The 23,250-nt window shown below is 37.2% G+C and overlaps 1 protein-coding gene across 2 annotated transcripts in view; it reads left to right on the forward strand.

Moving 5' to 3' along the window:
• CERS6 (ceramide synthase 6) overlaps positions 1-23,250 on the forward strand; it is a 281,767-nt gene that overhangs the window by 62,368 nt on the left and 196,149 nt on the right. For both annotated transcript variants that reach the window (XM_019727366.3, XM_019727367.3), the window contains exon 2: positions 19,256-19,361. In XM_019727366.3, the coding sequence (XP_019582925.1) occupies positions 19,256-19,361 (106 nt within the window). The remainder of the gene's footprint in view (positions 1-19,255; positions 19,362-23,250) is intronic.

Here is a 23,250-nt window from a genome sequence, read left to right on the forward strand (position 1 = left end):
ATGAAAATGTAAAGTCATGTTCCGAATGCCTGCCTATTATGGGCCAGGTATAGTGCTGGGTGTTTCTGCAAATAGACAGCTGTCCATGGATGTGCTCATGTCTCTGTCCTCCATATGCCACTCATCCAAGGGCCACCCGGACTGCATGTGAAATTGCGCTTTGAACTCATGTGTGCCTCTGACGTCTGCTATTTGTAATCTGTAGATGTAGGTAGTAGTTTTAGGTGAAAAGAAGTGCCAAAGGACCTCAAGGCACAGGTCCAGCTTTCTTAATGTGATAACACCCTGCAGTTTGAACTGGTTAGCTTATAATGCTGGTGGTTTACGTTAGCTTCATTTTTTTTTTTTGAAAATATTAAAAAATATATATTTATTTTACCAGCATCTAAGATATTTCCAACTTATAATTTTTTATTATAAAATGTGGTCTTTGAGTTTCTCCATTATAAATTTAATTCCTTCTTTATTTATCAGTCTCTGTCTCTTGTTTTTTTTTTTTTTGAATGATGTTTTGTAAACTGTACCAAGTTATGTTTGGTGCAGTCAGAGCAGTTATTGAACTAATTTTTCTGTATGGAAAGAAATTAACGAAAAGAAGTGGTGTCTGCGAAAGAAATCTAGCTGTGTTAGTCTTCTCTGTCGTCTTTAGCCAAACTGCCCAACACTACCCCACACTGTGGTCAAACTCAAGGAATGGAGACTCAGGTGGAGGAAGAATTGATAGATCCAAGCAGCCTTTCAAGTAATGGTATTTACAGAAGGAAAAGAAAATCTCTGTAATAAAAAGATAAAAACATAATACTGTTATTGATACAGCACTCAGGGGATTGGATTGACCACAAGCCCAGTGAATGAGGGGGCTGCCAAAAATTTAGTGTTACTGGAGCTCCTGATCGTTGATATTTGATTCTAGAATGAGAAAGATGATCATTTTACTATTTTCTGAGTTACTATGAGATTTTATGTATGTGTAATATATATTATATATATATTATGTAAAAAGGATTTTATGTAAAAACGATCTCTGTAAAAAGGATTTAACTTAGTTACAATCTCTTTATCACACCCAACAAAATTAATTGTAAGATAAGTTTTTATATATTAACACATATTTTACTATATTTATATATATATATATATATATATTATATATCTAAACTAGATGTCTGCATCTAAGCTTGGGTCTCTGTCTATGTAGTATTTTACCTGTAGAAAAGAAGATTCAGAACTTCGTAACTGGTTTTGAATTTTGTAGGATCATCATGTGGAAGAGTGAGAGGTGTTCTTTATTCTTCTTGGTAGGAAAGGCTGTGTTGGTAGAGTCATGGGGAGACATTTGGGCTCATTTCTAAAGAAGAATTTTCTACGAGCACTGCCCATAGGTGAAGTAGGGTGCTCTGGGGTGTAAGAGAGTTCCTTCTTCATTCCTTTAAGACCGGTTTGTTCAAGTCTAGGCTAATGCAGTGGTTCTCAAGCTTCAGCACGCCTCAGAATTACTTGGCGGGCTTGTTCAAACCTTGGTTGCTAGGCCCCTCCCCCAGAGTTGTTGATTTAGTAGGGCTGGGGTGGGGCCTGAGAAATTGCATTTTAATAACTTGTCATGTGATATCATGCTGCTGGTCTGGGGACCACCATTTCAGAAGCACTGGGCTAAACCATGCTTATCAACCTAGAAAGCATCTGTGCGTAGGAATTGTGTGGGGATTTTTGTTAAAACACAGAATCTGATTCAGTCGATTGGATTCAGCAAGGTTGGATAATGTAAGGTTGCATTAACAAAATGTCTCGTGGGGAAATGCACGTTTCCTGTCAAGAACCAAGTGCATCTTTAACGTTCCTCAGGTGATGCCGATGCTGCTGGTCCGTGGTGCATGAGGAACAGGGCAAAGAACCCATCGGGGACGATGAGGCCTAAGGAAATTGAAATATCCAGTGAGCAGTTAGACCAGAGGGTACAACTCTGAGCTCCTGTGAAATCATTTAATTTTGTAAATCCCAAAAGGTGACAAAGAAAAGTTGACTTTGTTTAAATTTTTTTTCATGGTAAAAAACCTTTTTCTTATCATTATCACAGCATAATTACTAACATTTTTATGACCCTTCTCCGTAGGTTTTTAAATAAGCGCTCATTTAATTCACTCTATAAGCTTTTGCCCTTCAGGAAAATGCCTCACTGAATCCACTACAGAGCTTTAAATGGAAATGACCTTCATGTTCTCTTATTTAATTGAGCTCCGATGTTTACTTGCAGATTTGGTTATTTCTCATAAATGCTCTCAACGAAGAATTTTGAGGGTTTAATACCATTATATCCACTCACTGTGCTTTCTGATGATGCCACTGGGGTTGTGGCCATGGAAGGATTACAGTAAATCAAGAGATTACTAATCTTTTAAAAAATAATGCAAGGTTGGATAATGTAAGGTTGCATTAAGAAAACAAAATGTCTCTTGTGGGGAAATGCATGTTTTCTATCAAGAGCCAAGTGCATATTTTATTGTGTTTTCTCCTGTTTGTCTAGGTAAGCTGTGTTTTGCCTTTGCTGCTTTCAAAGTTGTCTCTTCACCTCTTCTTTGAGCTTTGATCTAAACCTTGTGAACTAACATCTCTTTTCAGTTATAGGTTTTCTGGCATTAAGGCGATATTCTCATAGAATCACAAGCAGTTCTTAGACCAACTAGAAGTACAAGATGAAGATTCTCAAAGAAAAGCTGATTATTAATAGCTCTTTAACCTTCTGATATGTTATTTTTCTCATACAAAGGGAAGGAAACCAGCATTTGCCTGCCTACTGCCAGGTACTCTACATCAGTGTTTCGTTTCATTCTTACAAAGGCCATATGGTCCTGGTGGTGTAACTGCATCCCAGGGAAACTGGCTCAGGGTGGTGGAGCAATTAAGCTAATATCTCACAGCTAGTAAGTAAGTGGTCAAATCAGGATCTGAATGCAGGACGGCTTATCTCCAAAGCCACTTAGCATCTTCCTATTTGCTGAGTCTTCCTAACATAAGGAGCAAATTCTATGGAATGCAGATGTCCCCATATCATGTGCCAGTGGCGTGGCAGCAGAAGGTTTTGAATGGGAGAGGGAGAAAATATATGTCCTGGCCAATCGGTATCTCTTTAGTTTCTTTTCCAACAGCCACCAACAGTCAAGTGGAGATAGATGCCCAGCTGGCAGAAGCTTCCCCACAGTGAGGATTTTGAACATGTGGGGAACACAGTGCTGATTATTGAGCCGTCGTCATCTCTCAGCTACAAACCCACCCTTCTAATTTTGTTTGTGGTGTTGGGACTGAGTCCCTAAAAACCACATTTCTCCTATGCCAGCTCTTTCCCCATAGTTTCTGCCAATATGGGGTGCTGGAGTGGGGCTGTAGAGCTGGAGGAGGGATACTGGACATGCCTTTCCTGTTTACCTCCTTTCCTGAAAGTGTCACCTCAGCAGTGGCTCTTCACCCAGGAGAAGGGTTTGTTTTCAGCAGTTGAGTCTGGTTTCTGACTTTCCCCCAGCATGCCCCCTCAGGGGCATCATTCTCAGTTGGGGACTGCCCCCCTCCTTAGTGGCCTGGGTCCAGCTCTTTGGGGGTCCCTCCCCAACCTCGACTCTCTGTTCCCTCACCCCTCACAGGGCTTTCTCTGTGACATCTCAGGGTTGCCTTTGTATCTTTTAATACTCCTATGCCAATTTAACTAGGTCCTTATATTAAATTCTCTCTGTTAAAATAACTTGTGGTTTCTGTTTTCCTGACTAGGTCCTCATGGATACACATTCCCTTAAGACAACGTCTAAGCTATGCTGAAGTGTTGTGTGAACAACCCTACCTGAAACACACACTGCCCACTGGTGACATAAAGGAGTTGGGCAGAAGTCGTAGAAGAACTTGAAGGCTTTGTAAACAAATCCTTTGCAAACAAATTTGTAGGTTCACATTTTCACAGTGCAATTCAATCCTGGGATAGCATGTCAAATAGTATGAGAAAAGCATAGGCAATAGCAACTACCTGCAAGAAGCTGTGTGTTCTGGCATCAGCTTTGCCTCTAGGTTTGGGAACGATACTCTCTCTGGGCCTCAGTTTCCTCACCTTCGAAATTGTAGATAATACTAATTATAAAGTCAAATGAAGTCAAGAGAGGAATACTTGTAAAGAGTAGAAGGCCTTGAATTAAAGTAAACTCTGATAATGAGCCAATAGATATTGTAATGCTGTCATTAGACTTAATCTCTGTCTTTGTGAAGCCATTGGCTGAGACCCTGGGAGTCGTTAAGTGACAATGGGGAGGGACTGTGAGGGGTGACTGAGACCAGCCACTGAGGACCTGCTGTGTCCTGGCATTGTGCTTTACACATTACCTATGTTATCATGTGACTTTTACCATTTTAGAGTTGGCAAAACTGATTCTGCTGACTGACATCGGGAGTCAGCTTTCTTAATTATCCTCTATTCCTCTGTGTGTGAAGCATGCTACCAGCCTTTCACAATCCTCTTGGCTTGTGAAACAGGTACATGATAAGTAGTTGGTGTTAAAATTGGTGCTAGGCTGTCAAATTCTTCTGGGGGAATTTTAGCGTATAGGTAGATAATAAGCTTAAATGAAAACCTTTATGATGCTCTCCTTTACCAGTTGCGGACTCTGTTTTGAAATTCCGTAAAATCATAGTGTTATTAGTAAACCACCGTCAAACTAAAAGGTGCTATCCCGGTTTACCTCTGCACACACCTAGAAATCTTCAGTGGTAGACCAGCAGTAAAAGTGGACATTATTCATTGATGACCGACTTGTGTGGTTTTGAAGCACCAGTGAGCAGCCATGTAGTACTGTTACCTAGGCCAAAAGAGACGTTCACAGACCTGTGCGTGTGTGTAACCAACTAAAAACAGTCAGAAATATTGGGAGAGTGCAGTTCTTGGAGTAGAGTAATGGGTTATTGCCATGTATCTCTATTCTTTCATTTTTAGTTCAAGTCACTGAAACACTGAATGACCTCTCTTCCTCTTTTCTAAAACAGTGAAAATAAAATCTGTTTGCTTATCTCTTGGGGACATTTTTGAAGATGGACTGAGATAAAGTGTGAAATGCTGATGAATTGTAAGGCACCTGGCAAATGTAATGGTATTAAAGGATTAATGCATTAATAGGAAGGCTTGGAAATCTCCTAAACCTAATATTTATCTTTAAGGACAATTTTGAGACAAATGTACCAGTAACAAGGTCCTGTAAGACTGTCCACAGGCCTTGCAGACCTGCTTCTCTCAGCTCTGCTTTCCTCAGCTGTCATCTGAGGAAGATGAGTGATAAGGGGTGCCCAGACCCTGTCACAGAGTGAGCATGAGGACAGTGACAAGGGAGGTATCTGTAAGAGTGCTGACAGGGTACAGTGATCGGAAATTCTGAGGCACTTTGGAAGAGTTCTTGATTTGTGCGATGTGTCAAAAGCTGACACATTGTGCTGGAAGCAACAGTTAGAGATGGAGTTGCTGAAATTGCAGTCAATGAGGTAAAGAGGCAGAGCTGACAGTGTGACAAATTCTGTGATGGTGCAGTTACAGGCCTCAGTGAGAGGTCCAGATAGTATCATTCTCATTGTGTAAAGAAGGGCAGATTAAAAATAAAGACTTACTCATACATGTGCAATATTCCCAAAAGATTCATTGGCTGTTATGGTAATTTTATAAGCATCATAATGCTATGAAAATATGAATTACTCCTAGTGGTAATGTCTTAAAGAGACTTTCCTGACTACAAGGATATTTTCCTATGTAAATGTACACTATACCATTTTTTTTCTTCTTATAAATATCTTTAATGCCTTTTATATCTTATTTTATGTAAAATGCAGGGGGCATATTTTTCATTGTTAAAGACATAATTTCTTATAATGTTAAGAATTTCGTCTTTAAGGACTAGATTCTGTGTTTCTCAAATAGTGGAAATGAACTCATGGTGAAATATCTGAAGTCTAGAGTGTTTTTGTTTTTTTTCCAGAGTCCTGGAAATGCATAACAAGGGGAGGCAGTTTTGACATTGCTCAGGTCAAGTTGGGCTTTCCAAGGATCTTAGCTCTCAGTTTATGGCACTCATGGCCTCTGGTCTCTGATCTGCATCTCCAATGAGGTTGGGTTCGACTGGACTGACAGGTCCCTTTACTACAGCTATTTATGGTTCAGCTGTAATTTTTAGAAAGCTGCTTGTGAATTTTTTTTTAACAACAACAACAAATAACAATAAGGTCTTTGCCAATGTTTATTTATTAATAAAAGCAGCTATTGTCTAAGGGTCTCTTCCACTCCCTTAAAGATTATGATGCATATAAAATTACCGTAATAGCCAATGAATTTTGGGAATATTGCATGTGTATGAGTAAATATTTTTAATCTGCTTCTCTTTGCACAATGATATTAATAAAAGCGGCTATTGTCTAAGGGTGTCTTCTATTCCCTTAAAGAATAGAATTGTTAGATTCTGAAAACGAATTCTTAAAATAATTAACAAATAAAAATGTAAACTTGGAAAAGAGAAAGATGGATGCAGAAAGGTTTGTAGGATTCAGGCTGTTTATTCTTGAATGGAGAAGACCACAGGATGACTTAATTAGTGTTTTCAAATATTTGAGGAGGTTATTGACTGTACCATCTCTCAGTGGGCTGAGAAAAGAGGAAATGGGTTTACATTTCAGCAAGAAAGAATGATGCAGAAGAACATTTCGAGTCAATCGTGATAAAAAACTAAAATAGGACACCAGAGGAAGATTTTTTTTTTCACTTTTTATTTTGAAATAATTATAGATTCACAGGAAATTACAAAGAAATGTGTAGGGAGGTTTCATGCCTGAAGGAAGTTTTTGAATGATCTCGCTATAGAAAAAACCTGGCTTGGAGGAAGGAGGCTGGACCAAGTGACATAGTAAGCTCTTAACATTTCTGGCTCTTGCATGAGTTTTTGCCATCCTGTGTTCTTCTCATAACAAGCTTCCTCCCGCCTGTGAGTTACTGACCAGCACAGACCACAGGTCCTCCTAATGTGTGAATTGTATGCTTCTTGTCATACAAATTAAGAGTAGCCAGCACTTACTGAATCGTTTTCAAATGCTGAGCACTGCAGTGTGAGGTTTATATTAATTTTGCCGATGCGCACACAAAATATGAAAAGTAGGTTTTATTGTCTTCATTTTGTAACTGTGGTTATTATAGGGCTCAGAGATGTTAAACAGCTTTCCAACACTGCAAGCTCAAAACAGATTCACTTGGGATGTAGGTTTGCTTTAAAGGAATATTTCTTTCTACCTAGAAAAAAAAATTATACTTTTCCAAAGAAGAAAATTATATTCTTCCTGCACACAACTCTGCATACCACCTTCCCCTATTTCTACCTCTTTCCGATTGGTCTCAACAGGCCAGTGATTTAGAAATATTTTCCAACATGACACAGAGTGTAATTATGGTTTTCATTATATAGATAAGGAAATAGAGAAGTTCTGTGGTGTCTCCAGGCAGAGGCAGAAGCAATTTTTTTCTGGTGGCATCTCAAAATTCTCAGTGTATTTACTTAATGTTGGTAACATTTTTCTTGACATAATTTCATGCAGTTCCATATCTTTTGGTACTCCCATCATCCTTTTCTTTACTTGACAAGGTCCTGAAATGGCATTTTATTTTTATTCCACTTACTAATTTCTCCCTTGTTTCACTCACAATGAAGTGCTTTGCTTGAAGAGCTCCATGGAATTAGCTAAAATGCAGCTGTCTCAAGGCTTTCCTTGTTTGATTTTTGTGTCATTGAGGTTATGAGTTTTACCTGGCATAGAGACCATCTATTCATCTCTATTTTAAAATATATATATATTTTTTGTTTTTGGTAGTAAAAGTTTGCACGCTCATTTTAAGATGTTGAAAAATATAGAAAAGCATAAGCATAACAAAGAATGTTAAAATAAGCCACAGTCCTATTATCCGGCAATAGGCATGGTTAAACTTTTAGAATATCCTCAGCTTCTTTTATATGTGCTGATGAATATAAATGAAATCAGGAGGCTTTGACGAGAAATATACAATAAAGATTGTTTTATTCAAGGGTCTTAGGGTTTGTAAACTAGAAACACAACTACGCAATATCCAAAGTGTTCCAAAGAAGAAAGAAAAGCTAAGAGTTCTTATAGTAAAACATACATTCCTGTGAAGTCCTGAATTCTCAGTCTCTGCATTGGTTTGAGATGGTTATCCTCTCTTACATGACTGGTGGTCTGGATACATGAACATTCTTTCCTTAGTCCTTCAGGGGGTAACCAGAGGTTATCTGGAGGTTTGATGTATATCCAGACAGTGACGCAGGACTGAGAAGTTCAAAAGTTTAAGTTCCCAGGCTAGTTCAAACAAGAATAGAGTCATTTCCTCATAGCTCAACCTCCTCGATTTTAGTAATTTATGCAGCTTGATTATAGTGACTCCACTTTATTTCTTCACTCTGTTCCTCATATGTCAGAAATTCATATACGGTGTTACCCTGAAAATAAGACCTAGCTGGACAATCAGCTCTAATGCATCTTTTGGAGCAAAAATTAATATAAGACCCGGTATATATGATATGATATGATATGATATGATATGATATGATATGATATGATATGATATGATATCATATTGTACCCGGTCTTATAGTAAAATAAGACTGAGTCTTATATTAATTTTTGCTCCAAAAGACGCATTAGAGCTGATTGTCCAGCTAGGTGTTATTTTCGGGAAACACGGTAGAAGTAGTCATCATATGAACATCGCTTTACCTCTTTCTTCTGAGCACTTTTCCATGTTATTAAATATTCATTGAAAGTATTCATTATTTACCTTTAAAATAAATATAAAGTATACATCTGTACAAACTTAAAACAGTATAGATTCTAGGTATAAAATGTAAATGAATCTTCTTAACCCCAAAAGATTAGCACTGTTAACAATTTCTTGCTATTCTTCCCAATAAAAGTATTTTTAAGTACACAAGTGGGATAGTATACTTGTTCTGTATCATGCATTTCATATTTACAATTGCATCTTGAAGCACAACAAATCAAGCTCATTTGAGCAACCTTATGGAATTCCATTGTATGGATATACCATATTTCACATGTATCCTTCTGACAAATATTTGTTCCCTGTATTTTTGTTGTTGTTGTTATTTCAAGCAATGTTGCAATAAACTATCTTTTAAAACATGCCAGTATGTGCGTAGGTGAAATTTCTAATAGGGTATTAAACTGGTAACACCCACAAGGGTTTAGGTATTTTACCGGTTTGCTAAATACTGGTAAATTGTATTTCAAAGATTGGTTGTACGAACAGTTTATCAGAGTAGCTGTTTCTCCTTACTCTTGCCAGAACTTGAAATTATCAAAATTAAATTTTTTTTTGCAGATGTTACAGCTGAAAATGATACAATGTTTTGATATCAGCTTTTTAAATTGAGAATGATCATCTTTCCATGTTTTTTGGTTATTGTTGCTTATGTGTGTGAACTACCCATTTATGTCCTATAGTCATTCTTCACTAAACTTCCATGAGCAGTTTTAGGCATTCTTGTTTCTCCACATTTTCAGCGATATGTCACATTATTAGGCCCAGCCTGAAGTGTGTGAAATGCTATTATTGCATTTTTCTGATGAGGTCAGGTATCTTTTTGTATGTTTATTGATATTTCTGTTTTCTGCCAATGGCCTACTTTGCATCTTTTGCCCATTTTTCTACTGATTATCAAAAATCTTTAAAAATATAAAAACTCAGGATGTAGAAGACTCTAGAGATTTTCCTCTTCAAAACTTTATGGCTGATATCTTTGAAATTTTGGAAATGTTATTAGCAAGGGTGATCCAAATTTCAAGTGGTAGAGATCAAGCACATGGAAGAATGGATAGTTACCCTGTGCTGACGAGTTATTTCAGTGGTCAATGTCAAGAATTTAATCCTTCAAATTCACCTTTGTTTGATTATATTATGATAACAATTTGGGGCTTTGACTAGAGATTTGTATTGTTAGAAACAGCCCAATGGCTGTTTCCTGAAAGCCTCCAAAACGGAAAAAAAAATAACAACATAGGTAATTGTAACCATTAAATGCTGTGTTTTACAAGGATATGTAATTTCTTGGGAGATATAGTCAAAACAGGAAAATAAATCAGATTACTAAATACATATAGTATGATGCAATTCTGTTTAATAAAAATATGGTATATAAAGTAAAACATGTGGTAGAATGTGTGAAGGGGGAGGTAGCAGAAAAATGCTCAAATGTTGATAGTATTGATCTTTGGATGATGGCATTCCTGGTGATTTTTATTTATCACAAGTGCTTTCTGTTCCTTTTACATATTCTATACTGTACACCACTTTTAAAATCCACAAAAGTTACAAAAATGTAAGCTCAATAGAAGTTTGATGGTTAATTAAGCATTTCTTGAATTCTTGGAGAACATGGACTATTGTACAGTTTGTAATTGTCTTGGCCCTGTCCATAATTCTCTTTTACTGCTAGATTCATTATATTTTTATGAATTACACCACTTTTCTTCACCTGGATTTTATTGTTGCCTGACAATAAAGGAAACACAAAAGAAGGTACAATGCTAAAATTCCTCTGATAAACTGTTACTTTTCAGATTTTAGCCTGTCACATGCTTTATTTTATAGTTATCGTTTTAGTGTATATATAGCATGCTTTTAAAAATTAACATTGTGTTGTAAATTTTCATGGTCCATATTGTTTATGTAAGAATCCTTTTTAATAACTATATAATATTTCATGGGAGTTTTTGTAGTCTAATTTATTTCGACATGAAATATTGGAGTCACTCTAGGGTTTATTTCTTGAATCTCCCTCTCATTTATTTACACTCACTACCCAGGTGATTTTGTTAGTTTTATGGCTTTATCTGCCATCTGTAAGTTCATGCTTCCATATCTGTGTCTCTAGCTTAAACCTCTCCTGAACTCCAGAGTACTCTATCCAATTGACTGCTTGACCTCTCCACTTGTAAGCCTAGTAGCCTAATAGCCTAATCGCATACTTACCCCCCCGAACCTCTCTCTATCCTTCCAGGTGCTCAGGCCGAAAAGCTGTCATCATCCTTTATTCCTCTCTCATCCTACGTTCAATCCAGTGAATCCCATGGGTCCAACCTTCAAAACAGTTTCACGATTTGGTCACTTTTCACCACCTCTTTTGCCACTGCTCCCTTTGAGCCACCATCATGTCTTGCCTCGGCTGACTGGAGTACCTTCCCAGTTGGCCTCACTGCTCCTGTCCTTGGTTCCCTTCAGTCTGTTCTCAACAGAGGAGCCAGTGGTTCTGTGAAAATAGCAATCAGTCACTTAGGTGACCTTCTCAGAGCCCTGAAGCAGCTTTCTGCCTCATTCAGAATAAAAACCAAAGTCCTTCAAATAGCCCACAAGGCATGGTGATGTGGCTGTCGGCTACTCTGACCCCACCTGTCTCCTCTCACTCTTACTAGCTCTGCCTTAGCCTCATTGGTCTTCTGGATATGCCTTCAACATTTCAGTCATACTCCTTTCTCAGAGCCTTGACCCTTGTCTGCTATTCCTTCCAGAATGTTCTTTCCCTATTTTTCTTCCAAGTGTATTTCCTTACTTCCTTCAGGAATCTTCTCTTTCTCAGTGGACTTCCCTGACCATTCTATTAAAAATTGCAACCCCACTTCCATCCTTCTTAGCAGGCTTTATTTTTCTCTGTAGTACTTTCACTGTCTGGTATAACACATACCACTTTATTTATTCATTTGTATCTCCCCCTACTAGAATGTCAGTTCCATAAAAGCAGGGATTTTGATCACTGCTGCATCCCCAACACTTCAAGCAGGGCTGACACATCACAGGTGTTCAGCGAGTCATTTGTTAGTGAATCATTAAGCTATTTACCATTTTTCCCTGTTATAAATAACAGTGTATGAAAATCTTTACATTTATGGCATGTTTTCTTTGTTTGACAGATTTCCTTAGATAAATACGTAAAAATAGGACTACTGAATGAATGTGTATGACCATACCACAAATATTTTAACAATGCCTCTTTAATAAACTTATCTTTTATTATTTTAGGAAAAGGGGGAAAATACTGTTTTTATGAATAGGTTGTGTTAGGATCCATTGGGTCTAAATCTTGTCTAAGCTATTTACTATAAGCTTTAAGACCTTGGGCAGACCCTTTAGCTTCTTTGAAATTTAGTTTGTATTTCTGTAAAATGGGGCTTATATTTACTTTAAAGAGTTGTTGGGCTTAAAATAAAAAAGAATAAAACACCTGACAAATAGTAACTGTCAAGAAATATCAATATCCTCTCTTCATCCTGGCACTCTTTCCACTATTTGTTTTCTCGAAACAGTTTTATCTTAGATAATATTATAGAACACAGTCATACGCACATGCCTACTCATTCAGGCATATGCACACATGTATAGCTAAACATGCACACATATTAGCTTTCAAAATCCAATCTATACTGTTCTCGTGTTTAAAATTTTTAATGTGTACTGCAACTCTAACCATGGCACTCCCATTACTGATAAATGTCGGAGTCTATGAAAGTGCTGGTAGTCAAGCAATGAATTGTCTCAATCACTTCTCCCCATTCCTTCTTTCTTGAATATTCATTTGTTCATAGGTAGGTTTCTTTCCAGCACAGTCTGGTGTAGGGCACATGTAATTTCTTATAATCAGATTTAAGTGTTTCATCTGTTATTGATTGGCTGTGATTTCTTTTAAAGACCTTCCAACTACTTTTGTATTTACCAATATATTTGCCATTTCTGATGTTCTCCATTCATTCCTGAAGATTTAACTTCCCTTTGGTTTTGCTTCCTTTCACCCTAAAGAACTTCCTTTAGTTTACTGGAAGACAAATTCCCTTAGTTTTCCTTTCACCTTCGTTCTTTGAAGGATAGTTTTGCTGGATGTAGAATTTTGGGGTGACAATTTTTTTGTGTTTGTTTCCTGCACTTTAAAGATGTTGTTTAACTGTCATTGAGTCTCCATAATGTCTGGTAAGATGTTCCTTGTCTTTCATATTATTGTTCCCTGTATATAATGTGCCATGTGCCATTTTTGTCTGGTGACTTTTAATATTTTCTCTTTATCTTTGGTTTTCGTCAGTTTCACTATGATTTGTCTAGGTTTTCCTCTTCTTTGGACTTTTCTCTTTATTGAGCCCTTGAGCTTCTTATATCTGTACGTTTATGTCTTTTATCAGATTTGGAAAGTTGCGGACTATTATTTCTTCTAATATTTTCTTCTTCTTCCTCAATCTGTCTCCTTGTTTTACTTATAACTACAATTACCCATATGCTAGCCTTTTTGAAATTGTTCCACAGGTCCTCACAGTCTGTTTATTTTTTTATTCTTTTCTTTCTTTTTTTTCAGATGGCTTAGTTTATATTGATCTATCTTAAAGTTCACCAGGTGTTTTAGCATGTATTTTCCCTAAAATTGGATCATATTTTCCTCCCTCTTCATCTACATATTAAATTGTATCCTGGACCTTGTGAAATTTATGTTGTAGAGATTCTGGATTTTTTCACATTGCTCTGAAAAATGTTGCTGTTTTTTGTTAAGCAATTTACTTAGATTCAGATTGTAGCCTGTCATGCCTGCAGTGGACAGTGGATTCAGTCTCAATCCAGTTTGTTAAGCCTTAGCTCTTGCTGCTTTCAGTTTACCTTGTACTTACATGGTTCCGAGGTCAGCCTGAATCATGCTTAGTTTATACACAAAATTAGGGGTCAGCTTCTCTGGTTTTTCCCTTTCACGGTTCTCTAGTCACTCTCTGATTTCCCCAGGTTCCTTCCCTGGTTCCTGCAACTAGAAAGAGAGTGTGTTTTCCTATCAAATTTTATCTGCTGCTGTGATTGTCTGATCTGAGAGTAGAGTTGCAAAGTAAATATATAAATAAATAAACAGGGAGCTTGCTGTCTGCTTGTTTTCTGCTCCAATTTTTGACTCATCTCCAAAGTCTACTTGGTTTTTTTCAGTCTCCAGAGCCCTCAGGTAGTTTTGTTTTGTTTTTGAGGGGTTGATATGTTGTGCTTTTTAAAGGTGAAAAATCAATTTATTAGGAGCTCATTTGTCCATATCAAAAGCAGAATGTCCCTTCCAGTTACTTTTTTAATTGAAATTTTTATTAGGATAGTTGTAAAATGCACATGCAGTTGTAAGAAGTAGTACTCTAGAGCTCATGCACCCTTTACCCAGTTTTCCCCAATGGTAATATTTTGTAAAACTGTAATATCATAACCAGAATATCAACTTGATACAATCTATTGAATTTATTCAAATTACCCCAGTTGTACTTGTGTGTGTGTGTGTGTGTGTGTGTGTATGTGTGTGTGTGAGAGAGAGAGAGAGAGAGAGAGAGAGAGAGAGAGAGAGAGAGAGAGATTTAATACGATACAATTTCATCACATGTGTAGGTTTGTGTATCTACCACCACAGCCTTTCAATTATTTTGAAAAGTGGAGGGAATGCTAGAGTTAGAAAGGACTAAAAGTCTCTGGCCATGCTCCCCACTGAATATGATAACATAGTATTAAGTGATTAGAACTGATATATACCCTGTAAACATTTACTTTTTCATTAATCTCGTTCCCCATATTGTAAATCTGTTTGAGTGCAAGAATCACTTCATGTTTTGTGTATACTTTTAGCCACACTACAGCCCACCGTTAACCTCAGTGCTCTGTGCAGAGATGTTCAATTCATGTTGAAAAACACAAATACATGGTGTTAAATAGAATTAAAAAGTAGGAATGTTTTAGGTGTTTTCTCTGCTCTTAAACTGAGACTAGTATTTTTTGAAGTTTATATCTTTACAGTATTTACTTTCATATAGTATGTTATACTACATGAAAGTATGCTATAGATGTTTGATCTTTTGAAGGTGGTGTTGCTGCCTTTGATAAAAAAGTAATTAGGTGAGCATTTCCAGGTTGAGGTAATCTTCAAAACTTGAAAATACATATTTCCTTACAACTATTACATTTGTAGGTATTCTGCTCTACTCTCCTTTCCTCTCTCTCTCTGTCTCTCTCTCTTTTAAGACAACCCTTGTGAAGACAGCTTTTCTGAACTTACTTATGTTAGAGCCAGCATTAAGGGGGAAAAAAAATCAAGCTTTTCTCTCATGGACCATGACAGTAGGTAGTTGTATCATGGGTTTTATTTGGTATATACGATGCTCTCTGGGGGAACAAAATGCCAACAATAATTCACAAATTCTTTGGAGAATAAACACAAATAAAATTTCTGTATATTCATATAATCAGGGATACTGTTAGGCAGATAAAAATTATATCTTCTTTTCTTTCCTCTCCATATGGGGTTTGAAATTCATGTTTCCGGCCTATCTTGTGAAATATTTTAAATCTTGGAAATGAGGTGTTTGGCTGTCTGTATTATAATAGATAAGTTGAAAAGAGAATACCTTGTGAGGGGTTGGTGGAATCCACACAAGAGCTCTATGGGGCAGCCTTGACTTCATAGGACAATAGGAATTTTAGAAATGGCTTCTAGGATTGGAGTGGTCCATCTCCTACCTTCTGCGTCCCAAATGAGGACCCTGAGTAGATATGGTATTAAAGGGAGTTAATATCACAGCCTCTATGGAAAAGACAGTAAGGGTACCTACCGTTGGATTTTAGCTGATTTGTTCATTCATTCATTCATCTATTCGTTGAATGCTCACAGAAGGTCAGGCATGTACATAAAAATATTCTATAGCAATAACTTCCTTCAAAGATTCACTTGGTTCATTGTGTATCCCCACCATGAGCCATTTAAAATGTAAAGAGCTTCAATCTTTAAATGGTTAAATTCTATTAAATTTTCCTTCACTCCTCACAACACACACCTCCCCACAAATCCTCAGGATTTGGGACATAGCCTGGCCGGTAAATCAAGATGGGGAGCTGATGATATCATTGACCTTCCTGGGAGAGAAATATGCCATCCTCTGCTTCCCTTTCCCTGGATGCAGAGGCTACTGACCTCTGTGACACTCTCTGCAAAGTGGGGGTGATGATAATCCTGCCTCATCTGGTTGACAGAGGATTAAATGAGTTGGTATGTTAGGCTCTGGAGACCGTAGACTTTCGAGACCGTAGACTTTCATGAAGGCCATTCTTGCCTTCATGAAGGTGGCTAGGGACATGCATGTTCATACCAACTAGCCTGTGGCAAGGGCGGGTGCAGCACCCTAGAGGGCCGTGAGATGATAGGAGAGCTGGAAAGGTTTGGCCCAGGTATGGATGAACTCAGACCCTGATGGCATTGCTGGTATGGACTCAGTGCGCACCCACGCCTGACCTGCAGCTTGGTGATAAGGCTCACTACAATTTATTGTTCAAATGGGGACACTTTAAATTTATTGTGGCAAATTATCAAACAGGGACACTTTGGTCAGTAAAGGTGGTGCCATTAATAATGATGCAGGGGCAGCCAGTGGTGACTGTACATGATATGCTTATCTTTTTTAGTTGCATGTCTTGGTTTCTGGTCTCATCTTTATTGCTGGGTACTTTTAGAACTTGTTGGATGTATGTGGCTTGGCACAGCACAACTGAGGCTGAGTGGGTTCCTGGCCCAGAAAAGCTCCGGGTGTAAATGCTATGATACAAAGCCCTACACACGGATCACATCAAAGAGTTTTGACAGAGACTGTGTGACATTATGTTTTAACATGTGTTAAATGTTTAAACACGTGTTTGTGTACACACACCATTTATATGCATATGTAATTATCATTATTATAATTTTTTACATACGAGGCTATTGAGGCACAGAGAGATTAATTTCTGCAGCTAGAGCTCCACAGCCACACAGCGGTGCAGATGCTTCCCACCCTAGCTTTTGGCCATTGCTTTAAAAATCTGTTTACTGAATATGGTATTTATTTGATCATTTTGATTATCAAAATGCGATAAGTTTGGTTGATCAATGGATGTGGCTTCTTTAAGATGCTATTATGTTAGTTCTTGACATTTAGAGAAAAGTTTTTAAAAAGTGGTTTGAAGCTCAAAAAGAGATAGGAGAGAGGTATAAAACATGGTGTTGTGTGGTAGGTACTAAAAGAACCATTTGGAATGCTTTTGGGAGTTGCTGGAGGATGGTAGCAAAGGAGTAGAAGTTGCTTTTGAAGAGATTCTGTTGAGTGAGTTTCTTGGCTCTCCCTCGGCGTTGTTGTGGGCCATGCAGAGGACGTCGGTTAACCTCTCAACAACACTCAAAACAATGGTAGCAACAGTGAAAACATAGTTACTGAACACAGCCAGTTGATCACATTTCTTGACCTCCTCCTGTGTTTGCCCAGGCATCGTCAGTGCGTATAGAGATGAAATGGTCTGACTTTGCATTTAGACTCTTTGCTCTTTAGAAGAAGGGAGAAGACCATGTACAAGCCCAGGAGGATGTTACAAGGAAATGATGATAAATTCCGAAAGGGATTTTAGTGTTTCAGAAGTTATGGGAGTGGAGAAGATGGGGGAGGGCTGGGGAGAAATCCAACAGGAAGAGTAAAAGGAAACCATTTAGAAGAATTGATTTTGATTTTGGTCTTTATACCAAATTAATTTTGTTATTCCCCACCCCCCCTTTTTATTCACTTTGCTGGACCTCGTGTCTTTTCCCACCCCTCATTATGCCATACAGTGAAGAAGCAAATAACCAAAACCCAGTAACGTTGTCAAGGAAACAAGTTCTGGGCTCTCTTCTGTGGTCATTACCCATCAAACAAAACTTTAGCTGGTTTTGCCAACTAACTAAAGCCATAGCACCATGATTCCTGTTCCTGGTGAAGATTCACTCAGAGTCATTAAGAAAAAGTCACACTTCTCTTTAAGGGGGTAGAGACATAGGTAATATGTCTGAAATAATTTTATATTCAAAAGAATTGAGAATGCAAAAGTTTTGGGAAACCTCCAGTTTCTAGAAGATTTATGTTCTGGGAAAGGGTGGTTATTCTTTCTTCCTAACTTACTTAGTTCAAAAAGCTCAATGAAGCAGGTACTATATTGCATTTTCTTTGTGCATCTTTCCTGGTTTAGGCTTGAATGTGCAGTGTTTCATTTTTCTGTTTAAATAAATTTCTTCTCTTTTACTTGAAATAAGACCCAGAAGGATATCATATGGTGCTATATATATATATAAATTTCATTAGTCCTACTTAAAAAAAGAAAATTCTTCTTTGTTTACCGTTCTACTCTAATTCCATCAACTGTTGTTAAAAATGCTCCATCTAAGATTTAGCCCTGATCTGTTTGGTACCTTTATCATTTGTTACCTTTTGCCAACATTAAATCAATTTGGGTGATACTTTCATATTATTTTGTATTAATAGAAAATGTGGCGTGTCTCTACTGAAAAGGAACATTTACAGAACCTTATTTCTTGAATATTTAGGTAAAACAGCTCTTAAAATTGTAAATGCTTTTTCTTTTTGGAACAGTTTTGCACACGTCACCATACCTTTGGGGCTCCACAGCCTCTCTCCTTCAATAGCTCATTCACACATCCAACAGGACCAGTCCTCTCATTCTTCCTGACATAGTTATTTCCTTAGGCTAAAAACTGCAGCTGATGCTCATAATCACTTCAGACTTTTCAACTTGTCTGGGACATCATGCTGTTTGACATCCTTCATTACTCCTTAGGAGAAAGAAGCAAATGACCTAACCACAAAGCAGAACATTTTGAGAAAGCATAAGGAATTGGGGCTGACTATAGTACACTTTGATTATAGAGACAAAAATGGCCAATTTAATGACTGAGGTGATCAAAAGCATACTCTCTGCATGAATCAGATGCTTAGTAAACATTTTCTCATAGTTAAAATATAGCATGACTGTTGCTAGTCAACTGTTAGTAAGAAGGCTATAAATGATATCATTCTACAGTCATGCTTTGTTTTGTTTATAGATTTCACTTACGCACTTATGTTTGTCAGTGGTTGTCTTTCTATCCGTTCAGTCTCGTTGAACTCGAGTTTCAAGAGGTTTACATGTTTTATAATGATTTATTTTTTTTTCACTGTTACTCCTGGGGGAGAAAATAAAGTTAGGTCTGTTTTACAGTTACTGACATATGAGTGTTGGCAATGTCTACCCGTAAAATCCTATCAGCAGTGTATGGAAGCAATTAAGTAATGTGTAGCTGGTGACATTGAGGAACAGCTACAGAAAGAATAACTTACGACTTCTTTTCTTTTTTAGGTTTGTAGCCAAACCATGTGCCATAGCCCTCAACATTCAGGCCAATGGACCACAGATTGCCCAGCCAAATGCCATTCTGGAAAAGGTCTTCACTGCAATCACAAAGGTATGGAGTCTCCTTTTCTGGGATGTGAATTGTCAGGATCACCACCCTCAGTCTGAAATCATCCAATCCCCTCTCTCTTGGATCGGAGAGCTAACTTTTGTCTAGCTTCATGCTGGAATGCGTGCTCTTGGAAATCACGCAAGCATTGTGACTAGACCAAAATGGGGAGAAACTGAATAAATGTGCGCACATTTGAGACCTGTTTGTTTATACTCAAGTGGATTTCAGAATCTTGTCTATGAAGAACAGTGTAAATTCGATAGTGGTCAGTCTAACTTTGTGCCTCTTTTAATCTCACATGACATGAGCAGTATGTGTAAGGGTTGGATGGGACTTTGAGGAGGTAACTGGGTAGAGCTGAGGAATATAATTCATGTATATATGAAAAAAGTACCCATTTGCTTATAGCTCTGTTCATATGTTCTAGCAACTGTGATATGTAGGCAAGTATGAACAAAAAAGGAACTAACTGGAGCTGAGAAGAGTTGCAACATGAAGAATGAAGAACAAGGATCAGGACATTTATAAGTTATAGATTCACTGTGAAGAAAATAGGGGAGGAGAACATCACTCTGGTGAGAGGTGAAATCCAAACTAGGAGTGGAAAGAGGAGAGCAGAGGAGGGAGAAGAGATAGGGAAAGATTGCCTCCCCTCCTACCCCCAGGCGATATCTCCCTAAGAACAAAAAGGGGAGGAGAAAGACAGAAGTCTGAACCCTTCAGTCTAAAGCCATGAGACACTAAAGCAAATCACAGCATCTAAATATCTCACTCTTACTCTTATATGTCTCTCTTATCTTACTCTTATATGGACACAACGTAGAAAAGGGCCAGAAGTGTATCATTCTATGAAAAGTATTGTGTGTTTATATAATAAATGGTTCCTTCTTTCATTTTCCTGAGAGAATTCCTCAGGCTTCTAAAATGTGATTAGATAGTGTTAAGCAAATTTTATTCCTTTTTTGGTATTGTTTTTGCTGACCATTGGCATCATTTGTCACTTGTCTTAAAACTATTAATTCAAATAGTCAAACACTTTTGTTTTATTTCATGGTCTTTGTTTCTGCCAAGATTCCCTGGGGTTTTCCCCTCTATCTTTTTAAAAATGGTATTTTTCCTGGAAAAGTAGAAGAAAGCACCAGGTGTTTTTTACATCTCTGGTAGGAAGAAGAGAAGAATGAATGGAATTTTAGGAAAAGCTCTTTTGGTAGTTTTAGATTGCCAGGTTCAAACCTGAAGCGGCACATATCCTACAGTATTTAAAGGAAGAAAATATTAAGAAAAATTTGCATTTTCACTTAACATATCACTTTATTGCATTGATATACCCCCCTCACTCCCTGAAAAGCAGATATGTGGGAGTTAGCTGGTTCATTTCTTAATGTGATTACAACATATTTTTATTTACCTTATTAACTATTCTAAATGCCTTACAAAATGAGTTTTCTCCCTAAATGTTATGCTTCCCTTTAGAAATCCTGCAGTGGACATTTTATTTCCCTTGCCTTATGTTTATTGTGGTTATTGGAGAGATTTCCTCTATAAAGGTAATAAAAGGATTTTGCAGCCAGGTTGATTGCTCTGGAGAATATGTGCTTCTAGCTAATTTTAATGATCATATTCTCTTAGTTTTCAGGGTGATTCTTTTGGAAGTTTGTACATGATTGAAGCAGAAGCCTCATGTTTTAAATATAAATGCAACAACAGTTGTAATTTTTTCCTTGAATTCTTTGTAGTTGTCCAGTGTTATTTGTAATATGAGAAAATAACAGGTCAGTTGACCAGAATAGAAGTAGCAAGACTTGGAGAGTTCAAGCAGTGTCTGTATGTGTTTGAGGGATCATCCAGCATCCTGTCCGTGACCATGGTTCCAAGTCAAGGATATACATATATATATCCTTGGGATTCTCTGCCATCATCCTATAGCCTCAGTTTTCTAACCAAATCAATTCTTGAGCCATTCATTGAGGGACGAATATGTATATCAGCTATGAAAACAGGTTTTATGATCCAAGCACGTCATATCATAATCCACTTTTGGTATGGTATGCTGTATTTTAAAATATACGGGTAAACTTCCTATAATTTGTTCTGCCTCATTTTCCTCTTATGCCGCATTCTTTCCTTTTACTTCCCTTTCCCCTCCCAGTACTGATTATGGTTATTAAAATTAACCTAGTGTTTCTGGTATAAAAGTGTCTCTGTAAATCAGCATTATCCATTTCTTTCTGTGGAAACATTTAAAAAGGAAAAAAAAAAAAAACCACCTGTGGAGTATAATTAAAAAACACAACACTAGAAAATATATACACATACACAAAAGAAGGAACAGCTCACAAACTTTATGTTTGACAAACTAGGAGGTACGTATCTCTAGATTTCAAAAAATATAGAAAAGCTAACAAAAAAACATTTGGTGTTGGGCAGAAGCCATATAGCAGCAAGTAAAAAGCATGAATGTGGTTGGAGGGCCCATTGGGGGTAGATTTCAGGAAAGCAAGCAAAACAGATAGCTCCTGACGCTAAGACAAAAGCTCGGTCCACTTTTTGCAGCACTAGGTACAGGAACTGGTGAGCAAGGCTGGCAGATGTCCTAGACTCAGTTTAATTCAGAGACATGGCAGAAGTACAGAGAAAATCACACGGATGGCCCTTTTTCAGGAGTCGGTCTGCCTTGGTGGCAGCTAAACTGCAAGGCCCTCTCACTGCCCCCATACTACCAGGAGCTAGTCAAGAAAATCCGACTCACTCATGGAGTAATAAAGAGGGAACCCACACATCATCAAAGACAAGAAAAAGAATGTGTAGCAACGCTTACTGACAAAAATCATCACTAGAAAAATGAGGCCACAGGGCAAATGAAAACTGTGATCAAACATTTTACCATAAATACAAACAATGAGCAACAATTCTGAAGGAAGACCACAAAAAAGAAATACAATACATAAGGAAAAAAATAGTTGGTTAACAGGAAGAGATACAGTGTGAGCTGGTAGGTTCAGGAAAAAAAAGTACTGAAGCTATCACAGAAATGAAGACAAAATTAGAAAGAACACAGGAAACGCTAGACATTGCAGAAAACTCAACAAAGAACATGGGAGATAGAGATAATAAAACTGAATTAAATGAAACAAAAAAGAGCTAAAAATAGGTAGATAGACCAAGGAGATATAGCGTCTGTGTAATTGAAATCCCTTAAAGAAAAGCCAAGTACAATAAATCTTGAAAGATATAACTCAAGAAAAATTTCCTAAAACAAATGGAAATTTATCTTAATGTCAATGAAAATGTAATAGTAAAAATTGATCCAAGAAGGTTAACACCAAGATTTACATTATTCAAATTGTTAGACTTGAAAAATAAAAGAATAAGTCTTTGAATAGCCAAGCACAAAAATCAAATCACTTATTTAAGGAAAAATATCAGCAGCATGCCTTTAATCTTCTCAGTAGCAACATTTGAAAGAACAGCATTTTCAATATTTTCAAGGAAAATATGAACTAAGAATTTTATATTTAGGCAAATTGATTTTTACTGCATAAAGGCTAAAGACAAAGAGATTTGAACATGCAAAAACTTGGGAGACTTGTTCCCATGAGTCCTTTTGGAAGAAATTATTGTAATCATTAATTTCAACTGATCAAGGGATTACTGGGAATGTTAGCAAGTTTTGAATATATTTAAAGTGTAGAACTTAGTTGAACTAAGAAAGAAATGTGAGGATAAGGATGACAGAACAGAATGTAAATGCTATATACTCTCACAATGTGGAAATTATACAACTAATAGTCATTGAGAGGGGAAGGAGAAAGAAGATGAGAGGCAGAATAGATTCACGAATTGCATAATCTCTAGTAGCTGGGAGTCAAATAATATTAGCTTAAGCAGC

Source organism: Rhinolophus sinicus, chromosome 17, assembly GCF_057876585.1.
Source record: "Rhinolophus sinicus isolate RSI-liver-muscle chromosome 17, RSI-T2T, whole genome shotgun sequence".
In the NCBI taxonomy this organism is placed as follows: Eukaryota; Metazoa; Chordata; class Mammalia; order Chiroptera; family Rhinolophidae; genus Rhinolophus; species Rhinolophus sinicus.